At 39.4% G+C, this 18,454-nt stretch overlaps 1 protein-coding gene across 1 annotated transcript in view; it reads right to left on the reverse strand.

The window, feature by feature from the left end:
* Positions 1–18,454, reverse strand: part of LOC115435938 (small conductance calcium-activated potassium channel protein 2) — a 59,116-nt gene that overhangs the window by 26,511 nt on the left and 14,151 nt on the right. The window contains 2 exon segments of the mRNA XM_075353520.1: positions 481–777; positions 17,323–17,418. Coding sequence (XP_075209635.1) covers positions 481–777; positions 17,323–17,418 — 393 coding nt within the window.

Consider the following 18,454-nt stretch of genomic DNA (forward strand, 5'->3'; position numbering starts at 1 on the left):
ATTTTACAATAATGTTTATCGTTTAAAGTCATTACAAATCTTTCACCAATCATTTATTGCGTGCCTTGTACACATTACTCCGCAGTCATATTGCAATCTCATTCTAGCTCTTTCTTTTCATGCCCCATTTGAGCCGTATGCAATATCTTGTTCCCATTTCACGCTCCCATCTCATATTGTATTATGAGAGATCCACCATAGCTTACATCTAAGTCTGTATGCACAGTGATAATAAATGGAAAGAAAGGGGATTTGAACTGGCACACCAAAGAATCACATGCCTACAATGACATGAGGACTTGAGATAGCGAGAAAGACAGAGGCCAAGGATGAAAGGGACAGCCTGGACACAGATTTAATTTCGAAGAGAAAGCTCTTGACCTCAATACCCTTGCAACTCCATCACCTCTTTCTCACTGAACCTTTGAAAACAGCCCTCTTCATTCTACATCCATGCTGACACAATCACTCTGTTCGCACCTTATTTAGGGCACCTATACTCCTGGAAGAGGCGTCGGTGAAGAGTTTGCTGTGCAGTAGCATGACTCTAGCGATGAGGTAGAGGCGCAGGAACATGGGCACGCTTAGCACCATGTCCAGGTCGGCCTCGGCCTGTGACGGCGCATACGAGAAGGCCAGCCGCGCCCGCCACTGGAACTTAAAGTCCCCGGGCACTGGATGCACCGCAGACACCAACAGCTCCAGAGCAATCAGCAGAACCCTCTCCATCGTCATGGCGATCCGCCAGTCGTCCGCTCCGTTGTCGATGACAAACAGCTGCAGAGACAGGAAGGACATGAAGAGACTTAAGAGAGGGAAGGAGTTACACTTGTTTTAATGCGTCACTGTAAAAACTTTTCATCATGATCTTCTGTTGGCACGGTCCACTCATCAGTACAGCTGACTGATCTGAGGATTAAAGGAACCAGAGGCAATTTAGAGTAAATGTCTCTTTCCTGGGAAGTAAAACACCATCCAACTAATCAGCAATCTATTCAGTCTCCACACAGTGATTTGGCTCATTTTCATATAACTTACACCTCCTGTCTTGGTAAATTGAAACCAAAGATGCTTAGTCATGTGAAGTGGTGGCTCTTTAGCAAGAAGACACACTCCTAATTATCACAATCACAATATTTGCTTCAATGAACACACAAGTCTAACAATACCTCTTTAATTGCAGTCCCCCCCCCCATTATGTTGATGTTTTATATTTGTAATTGCTGTGTTACTCTTAATATTGTTGTCAGAGCTGTTGTTATAAGGAAGTGCTAAGAGCAGGTTTCATTACAGGGGTTCTTCCTCCAGACGGTGCTGACAGGAACCAGGGTTGGTACTGAGGGAGGCGGGGCTGAGCAGAGAAGGCAGTGGAAAGAGATGAATGAAATGCAGAGGAAATGGAGAGACAGGAGCAAGGAACTATCAGGGAAAGGAAGACACTGCAAAAAGCTAATCTTTTTTAGTTATTTTAGTCAGCGAGTGCCAAAAGAATTATTTTCTTTAAACGAGAGAAAATATCCAGCTGGTGCAGCAGAAGCTATTTTGGAAACAGGCTGAAATTTTCACTTATGAAATATGAAAAATTAAGACATGTTTGCCATGATAAGTTTCCATCAGTGGGTAGAAAAGGTTAAAGAGAGAGAGAGGGAGAAAGAGGTGGAGAGAAGCACAGCACAAAGCAGAGTAAAAGTAATGGCTAGGGTACAGTGAGAGAAATGAGGAACTCCCCTGCTGTAAATCAGTTTACCAGTTGCAGTAAGAGCCTAGGGAAACAGCTAGTGCTAACAATTGCTCTTTACCCCATGATTCATCTCAAGGGCTTTTAGCCCACACAAACATTTATTTAGGAAAAGAAAACAAATACAATGACAGGTCAGACGTCACAACAAGCCGGCATGACAGCTGCTCTGTACTAGCCAGCTGGTAATTGTTATGAAGATGCTCGGCCACTTCCTTAACCACCTATGGACACACACACTCTCTGTCTGTTTCATCATTGTCTATGTATATCTAACTCAGTAGGATGTGTGTGTTTTCCTTGTTCTACTGTTGTAATATGTGTCCATATGTTTGCGATATGTGTACACAGACATATGTAGGCTACACACACATGAGTCAGAGTGTAAGTTATCCTCTGAATTGAGGGTCAAACACTTGCTGTATTCTTAATAATTTCAGAGAGCGTGTGTGTACAGTACTTGTGTGTGTTTGTGTATGCCTGAGTGAGTTTCAGAGAGAGTGTGCAGTCCCAGCCTTGTCATGGTGACTGTTGCCAGGGCGACAACATCAAAGAGCAGCCAAGCTTAATTAGGATCCCCAGCGAGAGAGAGAGAGAGAGAGAGAGAGAGAGAGAGAGAGAGAGAGAGAGAGAGAGAGAGAGAGAGAGAAGGGGGGGTGAGGCAAGAAGAAAGAGGAAGGAGATACAGGAGACAAGAGTGTAAGGTGTGTGACAGCCACTGTAGTGGTACAGAGAGGAACACAGACAGGTTGTCTAACACTCATGTCCTTGCAAACTTGCAACTTGAAAAGATTTACCTATGTACTTGTATTAATCATGAAGAAGAAGAAGAGTCTTTATTATTTGCCACACACGTAACATGTAACATGCAACATGCAACATGCAACATGTGTACATGTAACACACACTGAAAGTGACCCTCTACTTTTAACCGACCACTAGCTGAACCTGCAGGAACACACCACACACTGCAGACTTGGAGCAGTGGGCTGCCATGTAGAACAATTGGGGGGTTAAGTGCCTTGCACATCAGCAAAAAATTTCTCTGCAGGTCTAACTAATTAAATCAGCACCTCATTGGTCAAAAGACACTTCTCCAACCTTCTAGAACAATGATATTTTGGGGACAGAAATACATTGGCACAGTGAAATTATGGGGACTCATTTGCTGTTTGGTGAAAGTCCCCACAACAACCCCAACTTCCTTCTTTTGGTTTAGAGTTAAAACTGAAGATTGGCCTTTAGTGGGTACTTGAAGGTGTGACACCTCTATAGTATGTAAATATATGTGTTCTACATGTTTGCAAGAGAGTTGGGGACCAAATGTGAAGCATGGGACTAATCAGTTGCATTATTGTCTAAAAATCAGATGTCACCGAGGTCATTTGCATGTTGTTATGGCACTGTTATTCAGAAATTAACATCAACACTGTAAATAGCAAATGCCTTTTGGATTAGGATGTTTTCAAAATGGCAAATTTTCTCTTTAAGGTATGTGGGATATGCTGATATTCTGGTCTTATGAGGATTCCACAAATTCAGCTTTTGTGTTTTACCACTACTTGCGACATATAGCCCCTGTTTACAGTCAACTAAAGATCCTCTCTGGTAGAGAAGGCTCTTTCAGAGAACAATCCTGATTTCTGGTCAGCCAGAAAAACACACTTACTGTTTAACATTATGACAGAGGTTATCAACAGATTTATGGATATTAGCAAATATCAAAATGCTGACCTTTACCTGATGCTGTTTGAAGTAACTAAAGAGGGAGGATGAGTTCACACAGTGGAACGTCTGCCTCCATACCTCATTAAAAACATTATTTTTTAATAGAGTATGCACGACTGCATGTAAACAGGAATATTAGTAGAATAGACCTGTTCATTAACAATGTAAAAAGCTATTTAGGACTTCTGTCTTTTTTCAGAATAAGGGCAAAAACCTGAATATTTTGTGCATGTAAATGTAGGCATTTATTTCATTTACATGTGCAGTAATACTCAACTAATATTCCACGATTATGATTGTGACTGATTCAGCCATGGTCTAATGTGAATATCAAATTGATTCTGAAGTCTTTATTGTAAAAGCAGTAAATAACCTGTGCAGCAAAACATTATTATCCTTGTATGGAATATAACTGTTGAAAGAGTATGCAATATATTTTTACTGTTTAGTGTTAATATCCTGCTCTTCTGCTGTATTGGTGTTCTTTTAGAATCTATCCTATTGTTTATTTTTCAGGTTTTTTTTGTAAATTTTTTGCAATGGGACTCATGAAAGATTATTTTATTTTGAAGGTTGTATGAGTTTTCTTTGTGCACATTCAAAATATGAGTCTTAATTGTTATTTTTACTTCAGTTTGTAACACACACTTGTGTATAGTCAGCTTTGTAAGATGTACACAAACCAACTAGTCAATATTTGAAGTAGAGATGCAGTGTAAAACAAGACATTTATGCTCAAAAGGAGAAACACACTTAGTCTAAAACATTATGAAAGACTTGAATATCAACAGGTTTTTGGACATGTTCAAATATCACACCAACCTTTTTGAGGAGGTCTGTGTTTGCTGACTGAACACATCCATCACCAGTGAATAACATGCTTTTATTTAATCAGGTAATTCACAACTGCATGTAAACAGGAATATGTGAGGGATATTTACATGTAAAGCTATGTAAACAGCTTAGTAGGATTATTGTCTTATTTGGAATGAGAGGAAAAAAACTGAACATTTTGTGTCTGTAACCGTAGTCATTCATTCTACTTTGCTCCCAGTGTCTGTGTGAGACACTGCTACTCCATCAGCACTGTCTCTTTTCTTCTCTCTGTCTAATGTTCTTTTTTCCGTCTTTCAACATCCCTTACCTCACCCTGTCCGCATCTCTCTGAATGTCGTCTTTCCAAATCATAACAGAAGTGATCCAGTTTCTTGCCACTGGAGGAATCGAGTGCCTCTCCCTCTTCCCTCTCTCCCTCCCTCCCTCCCTCCCTCTCCTCCCGTTCTGTCCTCCCTCATGCTCCTGCTGTCGGTCTTTTCCTGGCTAAATCGCCATGAGGAAGGGATAAATAATTAAATTCCATTAGGAAAGTAATCTGTCAATGGGAGTGAGTGAGTGCCACTGCCCCTACATTGCCAGGACAGAGTGAGGGAATGAAGGAGGGAGGGTGGGAAGGAGAAGAAGGAAAGGAGGAGCTAGCAGGTGGGGATTGTGGGATCTAAGTACATATATAAGAGAGAAATACAGTCCTAATGCATTCAGCTCTGCCAGACATGATAGAGGGAGGAAGGTCAAAGAGTGTCAAAGCTAAATAGACACGGACATAAAGACCAAACCCAAAGGGAAAAATGAACAAGATCATGGAAAATGTGTCTTATGTTGTTATTATAATTCTAACACAACATGGCATCACAAGACCAAGGCCACAGGACAGGAGAAGGCAACGGAAAGTGGTCAGGACAGAAAGAGGGCAAAGCAAAAAAAAAAATAAAATAAAAAAAAAATAAAAAAAACCCTTGGAAGAGGACAGCAGGAAATAAGGACATAAAAGAAAAAATGTGTGAAAATGACAGCATCAAAAATAGGCTGTGATCTCTTCACAGGTTAAGGTGTGAGATCTGTGAGGGCACTCTTCACCTCAAGGATGCCTTTTGTGGTGAAGAGCTGAGGCAACGAAAGAGGTCTACCCCTGTCCATCCACACCCCAACCTCTTCCGGTTCCTGTGGTCATCAAACCTTAGTAATCACGTTAAGTCCCTGATTGCAGATGACTCTCATCACGGAACCAGACACATTGCTGGCCAGACTCTGCCGGGCGAGCCAGCAAGACACGCAGAGATGATTTTGCATACATACATGCACACACACACAAACACACATCCAGATGGCCCTGTCAGATAGAGTCCAGACTCTAAGAAGAGGTAGATGCAGGCAGATGAGTCTCAACTCACCATTTCCCACAGGAGGGAAAAAGACTAAACCTCAGTCTGACACAGAGACGGCCTAATCACTGAAGGAGACAGCAACACGGTGAGCACACAACACTGGAAAGCATGCATGCATACTTTTACACACAGTCACACCTCTGGGAAATGACTGGGACCTACAGCGTGGAAATCCTTCGAACAGACAGAAGATAACTGGGCCAAACCAAGCACACACACAGAGAGATTCACACACAAATATATGTGAATATGCAGAGAGGAAAACACGCTTTCAGATGCAGCTCTAAGGGAACACCCCCGTGACTGTTTCTATGCAGCCAAGAGAGATGGAAAGAAAAAGGAGAGAGGGTTTTATGGAAGTGAGAAGAAAGTGTTGGAAAAGGTGGGTGATGAGGAAAGTTCACAGTTTCAGCGTGTGCAGGAGCGATGTTGACGAATTTGCCACTAGAAAGTCTAAAAACAGCAACTGCGAGAGAATGAAAAGAGGATCCCACCAGAAATGTCTTGAGGGCAGGGGTTTCCTGTAATTAATGCAAATACGAGAAACAAACTGTATTAAGAATATGGTTAGGGGCAACTGAGGCACAAATTTAATTTTATTAATTAACATTTCTTGAAAAGAGCAGGTGAAATCTGTCTTCCATGTCTGGAGGGTTCAGTGGTTTACCTCACTCTTGTTCTCTCTTACATTACTGGTCCCATGGAGGACATATATTATGCAGAATCTGCAGAACACGACATCATCAAATAACTGTTCGAGCATTCGACAAGACAAGAGGACTGCACAGTCCGCTTGGAAGAAGGAGAGCCTTAACTGGTGCTCACTTTATTTTCCTAATGCCATCCGCCTGCTTTTGAGTAGCTATGAGTGCCAAGCCAGTGTCTTCTTGATCAATGAACTACTTCTAAAATCCTCCAAAAGTAACTGAATAACTCTGTTCACTAATGCCTAAAGTGCACTAATGGACTGGAGAAATATCCCTTTCTCGCCGACTCTCTTAGAGTTTCTATTTGATTAATTTCAACAACAATTCAATTTTTGCCTTTCAAGTCTAGATTTCTTGCAAGTTTCTGTGCTAAAATGAGTCCTTTTATTTCAGAGCAACAGCAATGGAGTTGAAGTTTCTTGCTAGTGGGTATGTAAAAGTTTTGATCATGAAAAACAGACAAAAAACACCACTCATGAATTTGCATATCCCTGATTTTAAGACCCACAGACTGTATATAAATCGCTGACATAAACCGCTGTTTTGTGGTCTACCTCTGAAAGCTGCAGGGGACGAGTAGCTCTCTCCTCTCAGTCCACGTCAAAATGCTAAATAAATGGGACATGGGCCACTTCATGCTGTGGTAAACAGAATCACCCTTCCAAGCTTCTCATCAAGGTACATTGCTGACCCCACCCCACCCCTCCACCCACCACCACCACCTGCTGAGTCTACTGACATCACAGACTACATAAGTAACAGACTGGTATGTTACACACCTCCATGTAATTTCACCTACTTAATGAATGTTAACTCACAGAGTTGTGTTTAATAACAGTAATAATTACTTTGTGGAATGTGTAAACACACTAATTAGCACGAGCTGGGCAAATTAGCAGGCTAGTTGTCAGACCATATAATCCAGTATGAATTCATGCTAATGCTAGGTTTGTTATGTTAACAGGCTGGGTTTTGTAGTTATAATTAAATATCAGTAAACCTCATCATATAATCCTCAATATGTTTTATTCAATAAACAGAAGCTGTGATGGTTTGATTCAGTTAGACATCAATCAAACCACACAGCACAAAAGACACAAACCATAATTCACCTGTCACTCAAAGTGGACACATCCATAACTTGAAACAATTATAATGCTAGGATTTTTTTCTTCACATATTTACTCCGCATATAGATGACAAGGAACAGGAAAACAACTATAGAGCACAGGACTTAAACCTGTTTATTTGTGCAGTTGGAGATTTTCTCATGTGGGTCTTTGGGGACTGGTTACAAAGTCACCGTCAAGCTAAATCTAAAACTAGCACATTGACCCTTGGGGATCCACGGCTTCTAGATGTAATAGTTTTTATGCTGTTGTGTATTTGTGCGTGCTGTACGTTTATTTGTCACAAGTATTCCTTTTTGTTATAAGAGTGATTTCAGTTATTACCATTTATGATATATTGATTTATGGCATATACCAGTTCAGAGGCTTTGTCACAACATAACTAAAACACAACAGCATTAATGTACCTGCATGTTACATGAAACAAGTTTATGCACATGATGCACATACTGTGAGTTTTTAAGATGCAGTATTCGGCCTCTCACAGGTAGGGAGATTATTTTCCAAAATTGGACAGAGAAGCTTTGAAAAGTGTCTTTAGTTTTCCAAGGCATCTGGCCAACTATATTTATATTTAGTTATTTAATTTTGAAAGGGCTACAGAAGGAAAGTCTGTATTTACTCCTGATTTTGTCTCCTCCAGTTTTACTGTATTATTGGCACTGAATCATGTGTCATCCTCATTGGCCCTTTGAGCACGAGGGAACAGTGATAATCATGATTACTTCTGTCTTTGGCATGTTCATCTTGATTCATCATTGGCTAGATCAATAATATTTCAGTTCCCACTCTCCATTATTTCCGACCAATCTCAGTCAGCTGGGTACAATGTTAACTGAGACTAATGGTGTGCGGTTGCATAGAGTGGTCAGTCAATCACAGCATTCTCATAATGTCTCCTGAGGTTATGGTGGTAAGAGAAATACCAGAATTTTAACTACTATCCTAGCAGGAACACCTCAGATTTCTAAAGTAGGTACAACACAAAATGACTTGTCATAGCAGAAATATGGAAACGTAACCATGGTTACACAGTCAAGTTTATCCAACCTCGATAGATTCAGGTGTCCAGTGGCCAACATGTTGTAGGTGCAAGGGAACACACCATGTTAATGATAATATGCAACAATTTAGGTTTAAAAAACGGCATTTAAGAACACAATTACTAAATGACAAATATTTAAGAGTAGAGGTGGACATTCAGGCTAAAAGATTACATGACAACAAAAATGTACCATTTGAACTGTGATTTTTCTTCTAAAATTTCACATGTGCTACGGAGCACAGACATCAGAAACACAGCCAATTGATCCAGTCCATCCTATTTAAACAACAAATACATTAAATTAAAGGTGTCACTATTTCCACTACAGATTATCTAGTCTAATTTGTCCTGCCACAGTATCATGATTAATCAAAAACTCGTGCATTGACTCGTGGGGATCCACCGGTTCTAATGTGGTAGTTTTTATGCTGTTGTGTATTTGTGCATGCTGTACCGCATTTGTCCAGCAGTCACCACCAAAGTGTTCTGGCCATAGCAAAGTGAGTGTAAGGGTATTGTATTCCAAAATTACTAATATCTTCCAAAATATTGGTCCTATCAACTTGCCATTTTCACTACTGTCTTCCTTGACCAAAAATACATAACTATGCCAAACTACAACAGTCAGCTCTTTCTGGATTTTGTGTGAATCCCCAGAAACACACACACACGCACGCACGCACACAGAGGCCACTTGGCTTTTATAATATAGATATTTTTTGTATTTCAACATATCTGAAATAGTCCACTCCACATTTCCACATAAATTAAATGATCTCTAATATTGTGTTGAGGGTCACTGCTTTGGCAAAGCATCTGTGTAAAACCAGGATTACAACACAGTCAGATATCTGCAGCCAGCAGCTGACCATGATCTGAACTGTTTTCAGGTGTCATGACTTCACTACATTAGCCCCCCCCCCAAAAAAAACGTTACATGAGCTCTTGCAGATTAAAGTGGACTAAATGAACAGATTAAAATATGACCGAAAAACACACAACAGTTCAAAACAGAATGTGGCAACTGTGCAACATTGATGCCACCATTATGTATATTACCTTATTACCTTATTTACACCGGTACTCAGACCAGTAAAATTGACTATTAGAAAAGTAAGAGTTGGAAAGTTTGGGCGGTGTTGATTTTATTTAATGATGTGATCTATACAATTCCTCTAAAATGCAGATCATAAACCAAATTTGTCTTTATAGATCTTTAGCTCCTCCTCTCCTGTTTAAAAACACAGTGCTTAAAAGTTTTTTTTTAGTATCATTGGGAAAAAAAAAAACAATTATTCTCTTTGAGCATATTATAATTCAAATGTTCTGAGATGACATGACATTTTTGTATCTACTTTTAGATGTGGAAGGCTGTGGAAAATCTATGCCCTAATGCCCTGATTTTGGCCAATTACAGATGTTTTCAGACAAGTAGGAGGGTCATATATGTAACTGACAAGTGTAATTACCAATCAGATTCTGTAAGATTTGACCTGAATGTCCCTCTACAGCTCTGCTCTGTGTCTTGACACAAACTTTTCCATAACAGCATGAAACAACATCAGATCGGTTTATTTAGTCTTTTGATTTGGACTGACTGGAAAGAGCTGCAGAGGGAGCTCTGTATTTTAAAATTCTGACATTTTGCTCCTGATTTTGGCTCCTGCAGCTTTAAGTCTTTTTGCTGTCCTGTTGATGAGAGGACTTGGAATGAAGGGAAAGAAAGAGAACCATTGGCTCACATTTTAGCATTGGCCAAGGTGTTCTACAGTCTGATGGCAGTGGGGACAAAGCAGCTCCTGAAGCGTTCAATTCTTCAGAATAGCAAAGTGCGCCATCCACTGCAGCTGTTTCTCTGGCCTGCCAGGGTATTGTGAGGATGATTGTTATTATCCAGGATGGCCTGCACCTTTCTCAGTGTCCATTCTTCCACCACAAACCCCAGTGTATCCAACATCCTGCCAAGTGCTGAGGCAGCCTTTTTCACCAAGTTGTCCAACTGCATTGGGTTCTTGTTTTTCATGCTGCCTCCCCAGCAGACCACAGCATAAAAGAGGACTGACTGGTTAAACATGTGCAGGTTCATACTGCAGGTGCCAGAGGACTTTGATTTGAGGCCAGCTATCGCAACATCAATTACTGTGTTTAAGTGATTCTTAAAAATGTATTGCAAAAATAAACTGGTTTAAACTGGGCCGTCTACCTAACACATCAAAACATGTGAAAGGAACTCATCTGTAAAAAATACAGATCTATGAAAGTAATACTGTTTCCATCTCAATACACTGTTGGTGCCATTTCATACTGTATTTTTTAATGTGTTTGTGCAATTGAAAACAGATTTTTAAATTTTTTTTTAAATTCAGTGAAATCTTTACAGGTACCTGATAGATTTTGTTGTAATTCCTCTAAATAACTACATTTATTCTGACAGACAGTTGAACTGTGTTCTTAGGAGGAAACTTAGTTCTTGTAGCATCAAAAAAAAAATCTCCAAAAAATGAACAAATGTTTTCTGATTTCAAATGACATTTCTCAAGATTTATTTTATTTTACACACATTTTATGCGTCTAGGAAATACATGCAAGTGACTTGTGCACTTGAGGTTGTGTAGGAACAAACTATTCTGTTAAAAGTCAAAATTAATTATTCTGCATAGCTTGGAAATAAAATGTCATAACTGTTTTTACCAAGGTGGAGCCAGCAGGGTCTGATGCCCATTTTCAGTGAAATCCTGTGCTTTTATGCAAATTGCCCTGCAGAGCTGGCAATACTGAACATGGCAATAACCACCTGAACTAGCAGTCGTACATCACCAGGACAAAAAAGGCTTTAATTAGCTCACAGAGGAAGAGAGGAAAGATGAGGAGACCTTTTCAAACATTTAAGGAAAGTGACTCTAAAGTGTTCACTTGTTTTTTCTCACTTCTAGCTCTTTCCTTACATTATATTAAGCTGTATGCATTAGTGTTTTATCTGTATTTGAATTGTACTTTACTGTTACAGCTATAAAAACTATGCGCTAAATATTAAGTGAGAACAACTGGAGATGTGTTACTTTTCAAACCTTGTATATTTTCACAACAAATATTTCATTGTAAAAACGTGCAAACTTTCTGTTTGGATCATGCTGTTATAATCTCCTCCTACTATTTAAAAGGACTGTCAAAGGGTATTTTTTTCTTCTGTCTAATCTTGTCAAGTGATTATCTTTTGGCCTGGGTTTATATTCTCCAGTTTGCTAGATTAAAATTGAGAGAAACAAACCCTGGAGTGTCACTATAGCTGACACACAGCTGACTAAGCACAACACAAAAATGCAGTGTTCTCACTTCAACTCCAACATTTCTTATGTCAGCTTCCTGTCTCCTCTGTCTTTCCTGTCACTTTTTACTTTGACGTCAGAATAACAAAACCTTTGAATCATGAACAGTTTGCTTCATGTTCACATCACATTCAGTATGTTCTCATTAGCTTTAGAGAATAAAGAATCATTATCTGTGTGCTGTAATGAGCTGGCTAATCACTGTAAATTGTCAATAAGAACCTAAATTTGCTTATTTCATGGCAGCAAATAAACAGAGAAATCTGTAATGTGTGATGATTACAGAGGACTGCACTGTAGACTAGATTGTTTTCCTTATTTCATGCTGAGAACAATTTTGGGGGCTGTCCGGTGATAGATTAGTAGAGACAGTGAAGATGGAGAGAGGGAAAAAGAGGAGAGAAATGTCCTAAAGAAGAGGGCAGAGAGGGGATATGCAAGAGAGGAAAAAGTACCAGAAGCAGATGAGATAAAAAGGGTGAAAAAAGAGAGAGCGTGATGGTGTTTAGAACAAGAGAAATGTGTGTGAGTGTTAAAATACAACAGAGGAAGGGTGAATAGGTGAGAAGTTGAACGCTGAGTAACAAGGGAGGAGAGGAGTCAAGAGGAAACGATGTGAAACTCTACAACAAAATTGAATTGAGGCCCAGTGGAGGAGATGGGAGACAGATCTAATCTGATAATGACAGAGAAGCAGGAGGAAAAAGAAAGCAAAAGAGAAGCACACTGATGGTGGTAAACAAAAAAGTACTGTGAGATAAAAGAATGTGGAAAGAGAGAGAACAGTAAGAGAGAGAGAGAATGGCAGTATAAATGTCAGCCCAACCTAACAACATCATGATAACATCATTCTGATCTCTACTGACTTTGCTCTAAGCCTGTGCAAATGTAAACACACACACACACACACACACGTATATATGTATGTGCGTGTAATATCCTGTTCCAGCATGTATCATAATATGAGAATGAGACCGTTATTGAATCAATGCCTTTCATTTTCCATGGCATCACTTCTTACATGAGTAGGTGAAAACCAACAAACCAACTCTGGCACTTTTTACTTTGCTTGTGTGCTCATGTATGTAAACAAGCAAATCAGTTCAGCGCCAGCAGGCACGTTCTGAATTATAAAGTGAACATGCGTATAATGACATGCATATGTAATAAGCACATGTATAGTGTCTGCTACGAAGCCTGCTGATTAACATGCACACAAACAGTTTTGGGGCACTTCTAAACTCTGTGAACCTGCACTCTGTCACTGTATTTGCATTTGTTTCATCAACAAATACTTTCAACATGTAAGCTGAAGTTAAGGTGGATACAGAGTGCTGACTGCTCTGTTACAGAAACCTGCATCATAGGCTTTGATTTATACACAATTATAGCTCAAACCAGATGATTATTTTAGTTTAAACATGCATCTTCATCTACCGTGTTTCTGACTACCTGCATAAGCATCATAGGTGCTTGGTTATTTTTTAAAATAGGGCAAACAAACTGTCCCTGTGTGTTTTGTTTTTTTTAACCACCTGAAATATTAAAAAATTCCAAGGTAGAAATGTAGGAGTTGGAACATATGTTAACTATTCGTGAAAAAATGATGTAGTGACCCAAACATTACTGTCAATTATTTTAATGCTTTTTCTCCAACTCTATATCAAACAATTAAGCAATTTGTCAACAGTATGGTTAATGGCAGGAGGCAATAACTGTTTGACCCCATCTGGATTATGTCAACATTTGCACATAGGCTGTTTCTCTATTTAAAATACAGGTCAAGAAAGTTGTAGTTTATGGTAAAGATAGTGGAGAAATGAGTGAAATGGCTCAGTGGACTGCATGTCTCATTGCATATGATACAAATTACCAACACCAAAGTAGCTGTTTTCTCTGCATTTCAACCCGTTCTCAAAGTGAGGTGGAAAAAAGGACTGAAAGAGGTGAAAGTCACAACAAGTGGAGTCATGTTGAAGCTGCAGCGGCATCTTCAGTGACTGAACAGCTCATGGAGAGAGATGACCTTGTTTCCCATATTTACTGGTGTGTAGTTTTTGTATTTCCTTCTTTTCATAGTTTGTTACTTCAGTAACTTTACAGCAAACTGTCACTTTCTTGACTTGAATTACCCATAAAGCTGACAAACATCATATGTGTGAATGGTGGCCTTAATCAAACATGATTCAAAAATGACTTTAATTCCATTACTTGCCATTGACTATGATCAGATTTTTTTTCCCCCAAAATGAAGTTCAATGAAGCACAACCAGAGGGGGAGAGAAGGGGGAGACTTCTCTGTGCATCTTATTTCCATATATGTATTTTGTACATTTGTGTCAATATTTAATCATTTGTTAATTTCTTTCGTTTGTTCGTTGATTCATTTGTTTGTTCTGAACCTCTTTGTCCTCAAGCATACAAACCAGTGACCTAAGGATTGTGTTAACACCTTACTAAAGCCCCTTTCCCATCAACATCCCCAGGAACTTTTATTGCCCGGAATTTATTTACCTGGGTAAAAGAATTCCTGGTAATATGTGTGGTTTATGTTTCCACTGCATCTCAAGGTTCCTGGAAATGTATTCAAACCAGGCTTGGTTGTTTTGGGTCGCTGACTCAAAGCCCTGCTGAATTTCTTTTGTGTGTATTTGTCAAATATGTTTGACAAGGTCCAGGCTTATTATCCAGAGTGTATTCGGATGGACGGAAAGATTATTGCAAGGCACTTGCAGGAGTGAGCAAATGGACTTTGTTGTCCATCCACTTCTCATAACTTCTCTTCTTTTGCTCCATTTTCCAAATGACTGAAACACAAAGGAAGTGAAGCTTGTAGAAATGGAATAAATAAGTTTGCTGTTGAACACTAGCTGAACCAAAGTGTGGAACACTGCAAATGTTTTCCACCAATCAGCCTTCTTCAGACCACAGCCCCACCCCTCAAGAATTCTGGGGAATCTGAAAATCCTATCCTTCCCCTACTAGGAACTTTTTTTGGGGAAAGTTTTTTTGGCCGAGGGCAAGTTTTTTACCCGGGTAACTTAGTAAAAGTTCCTGGTAAAGTTCCTGCAGTAGAAAGGGGGTATTTGAAAATGATGCAAACTTCATCAAGGCCACTGTGTGTGGTTTTGTGGATGAATTCATTCAAAATATGTAAGATTTTTTTTTCGTCAGTCTAAGAAATTAATAAAACAATCCAGTCCAGTTTGTTATGGGCTGCTTTAATACAATCACCTGATTGTGAAAACTGTATGAGGAAAACAGATAAAGTGGGGTATCTAAACCATAACTATTCTCCCCCAAATCAAATAATGTGGATGCATTAGCTGCACTTCGTCTGTTGTGGACAGACACAGACACTGATGAAGAAGGATGCTGATAAAATGATATCAATCTCACTTAAGAGCTAAGTATTTCTCAGAAAAGCTGAACTACTTCTTTGAGGAGCATTCTTCATCTACTTATAATTTAAAGCTTAATTATCACAAACACTTGTTTACTTCAAAAACTGTTTATACTGTCGCTGCTTTCTGCTTTGTGTGGCGTGCTGGTGTATATAATTGCACTTACGGGCATAAATAAAGTGGTCTCTATAATGAAGTTTGGGGATCTGGCAGCAGTGCTAAAAAACAAAAAACAAAAACAAAAACAGGGACTTAGGAAACAAAATATGTCAGACTTGTTCACATTCTGAAGGTTTATAAAAATAACTTACAACAGAAAAATAAAAATATATCTCCCAAATGGTGCTCTGTAAACACATTCACTGTTTACAGACCTACAACTTTGTTCTCTGACCTACTGACCACTGTTGTTCATGTAGAATTTACCATGTAATACCACTTAAATTGCTCAATTTTTACCCTCAAATACAACAAGTTAACTGGCTTAACAGTTGCCCTTCCTTTTTTTTTTTTTTTTTTTTTTTTACAACCTGTCTTATTGTATGAATGCTCCTTTGTTTATCTGACTCTGTTGTGAAAATGTCAACATGTTCCCAGATCTCATAAATTGCTTTACCCATAGAAACAGAAAAGGATTAAACTACAAAAATATGAGCAACGTAGGAATAAACTGGAATTATCCTTTGAAGCTGTCAGCAATCGTAGGATGAAAATGCTCATAAATTATCACCATCCTCACTCGGGCTATTATAGAAAGAGGTTTTGGGATAAATCCTAACATCACCTCCCCCACCTTCCTGTGATTCCCACCCATACCTTCACAACACCCTCCCCAAACTCCGAACTTAATTTAATCAAAAGGAATTATTTCTCTAAGAGATTAACAGAAGACCATTTTATCTCTTTCTGTCAGTGTTACAGTAGCTACATTGAATCTGTACTTCTGCTCTCAGTATTAGCGTGCCGGTCACGTGCAGCTGCCACAGTGTGCGTGGGTGGATGACTGACTCTGTATGTGAATGTGACATTAAACTTGTGTGAAGAAACGAGGGTTCTTTTATCAATGAATGCTGAACTACACGATGCCAGCACACATACTGCGTGCGCTCAACATGCATACATAGAGTTGGCTCCTCTCTGTTGTGGAATTTAATACACAGCGGCAGCCTATTACAAATTATTAGCAGTCTATCAGTTCCTGTGTATGACAGTGAATAAGCAGCAGTCAACTCATTATTGATCCGCAGATGGAAGGTCTGAACCTTAGAGCAGAATGCATCAGAATCCCCATCACACACCCACTGCAGTTTGAATAGACATTTCCAGCAACATCCAAGCTACTGTATCATGCAATGAAAAAAGTCACAACATTAAAGTAATACGTGGTTAGATGGATGAATGTGGCTTGGTGGTTTAGCTGGTTGGAGTAATAGCCAGTGTGGGGGCACTCATTGGGTCTGATTCCCGCAAGGCTCCCATAAATAGTCAATGTGCATCGATTGCAAATGGCTTCAGACGGAAACCTCATCTAAATGACCGTGGTACCATTATATCAATGAAATGACAAACAGCAAAACAGATATCATGAAGCATGAAAGCATTTCTGATTGATTGTTTCGGCCTTACAAGATGTTGAGGCGGTGTGTCGGTGTACATTTGCTTGTGTGTTTTCTGTGCATCTATTGAATACCATGGATTGAATGGACTGTTATTAGTGTGTGTCTGTATTTAACATTTGGTGTGAACTGGATCTACTTGATGCAAAGCCATGCAGACTGTTTTGTCTATCCCGCTAAGACTCTCATTAAAGACATTAATTGGCTGGGGCCGACACACACCTGGGTCCCCTGGTCTATCTGAGGAGCCCAAGGGATGACAACATAATGCAGAAACTATGGACAGAGCTCAGATGTGCTTCAGCCTGAAAAAAAAACTTCTAAAGTAAAACTTCAAGGTATTAAATTTTAATGTAACACCTGCCTGTTTGTTTGTGTATCAACGTCTGTGATGTGAGTGTGTTACCTGAACTTCCCGGGCATGGTAGGCTATGATGAGACCCAGGAGTATGACTGTAGACAGGCTGATCAGACACTTCAAGGCCAGAGAATACATGGAGCTCTGCAGAGAAAGAATGGGACATGCATACCATTTTAAACACACTGTACACATATAGACACTCTATCTATCTATCTATCTATCTATCTATCTATCTATCTATCTATCTATCTATCTATCTATCTATCTATCTATCTATCTGTCTGTCTGTCTGTCTGTCTGTCTGTCTGTCTGTCTGTCTGTCTGTCTGTCTGTCTGTCTGTCTGTCTGTCTGTCTGTCTGTCTGTCTGTCTGTCTGTCTATCTATCTATCTATCTATCTATCTATGAGGGAAAATGAATTAATAATCTCTGTTTTGCAAAGGGCATTTCATAGGAACACAACCACAAACCCCAAATAATATACAGAAACATGTGGTAATGGTATCTAAGACGCTAAATATATGGTTTCCAAAATAGGCAAAAAAGCGAATATTTTGACTTCCCCATCTTTGCAGTTGCTGAACATTAATGCTACTGTCTCTATATAATTCATAAACTAGGCTGTAATTCATAATTAAGACTCACCTCAAACTGAGAATATGCACCTGTTTCCTCAGCCTGGTCTACTTCTCTAGCCTCTAGCCTGTGTATCATGCATACAAAATAATTCATTAATGTTGACATTTGCAGGGGATGCATAGAGTGAAATCCATCCCTCAACCTGATACACCCTTCTCTAAGTATTTACACCTGCTGTCAACCTGTCTGCAGATGATAGAAACCAGGGTTATCATGCTAGTTAACAAAAGTTAATATGGTTAACTAAATCAGTTGAGGTAATTCTCCAAAGTGGACAGACATCACTGGTGACATCAGCTGGAAGGTTTTCATTGTACAGTGACCTGGTTCTGGCCAAGTGATGACAGCCCTCCCAATACTGCATCTCTAATTACGTAGTTCACATAGAAAACAAACAACTATGTGTGATGTACTGTGCACACAATAGTATTTTCTGGATGTATCTCCAGTTCTGTGGGTATGTATGTGTTCTCCAAAAACCTGAAACACGAAGTAATGTGAACACACCTGCACATGTATCAACAGGAATGACTTTATCT

The sequence above is a fragment of the Sphaeramia orbicularis genome, chromosome 16, assembly GCF_902148855.1.
Source record: "Sphaeramia orbicularis chromosome 16, fSphaOr1.1, whole genome shotgun sequence".
NCBI classification, from domain to species: Eukaryota; Metazoa; Chordata; class Actinopteri; order Kurtiformes; family Apogonidae; genus Sphaeramia; species Sphaeramia orbicularis.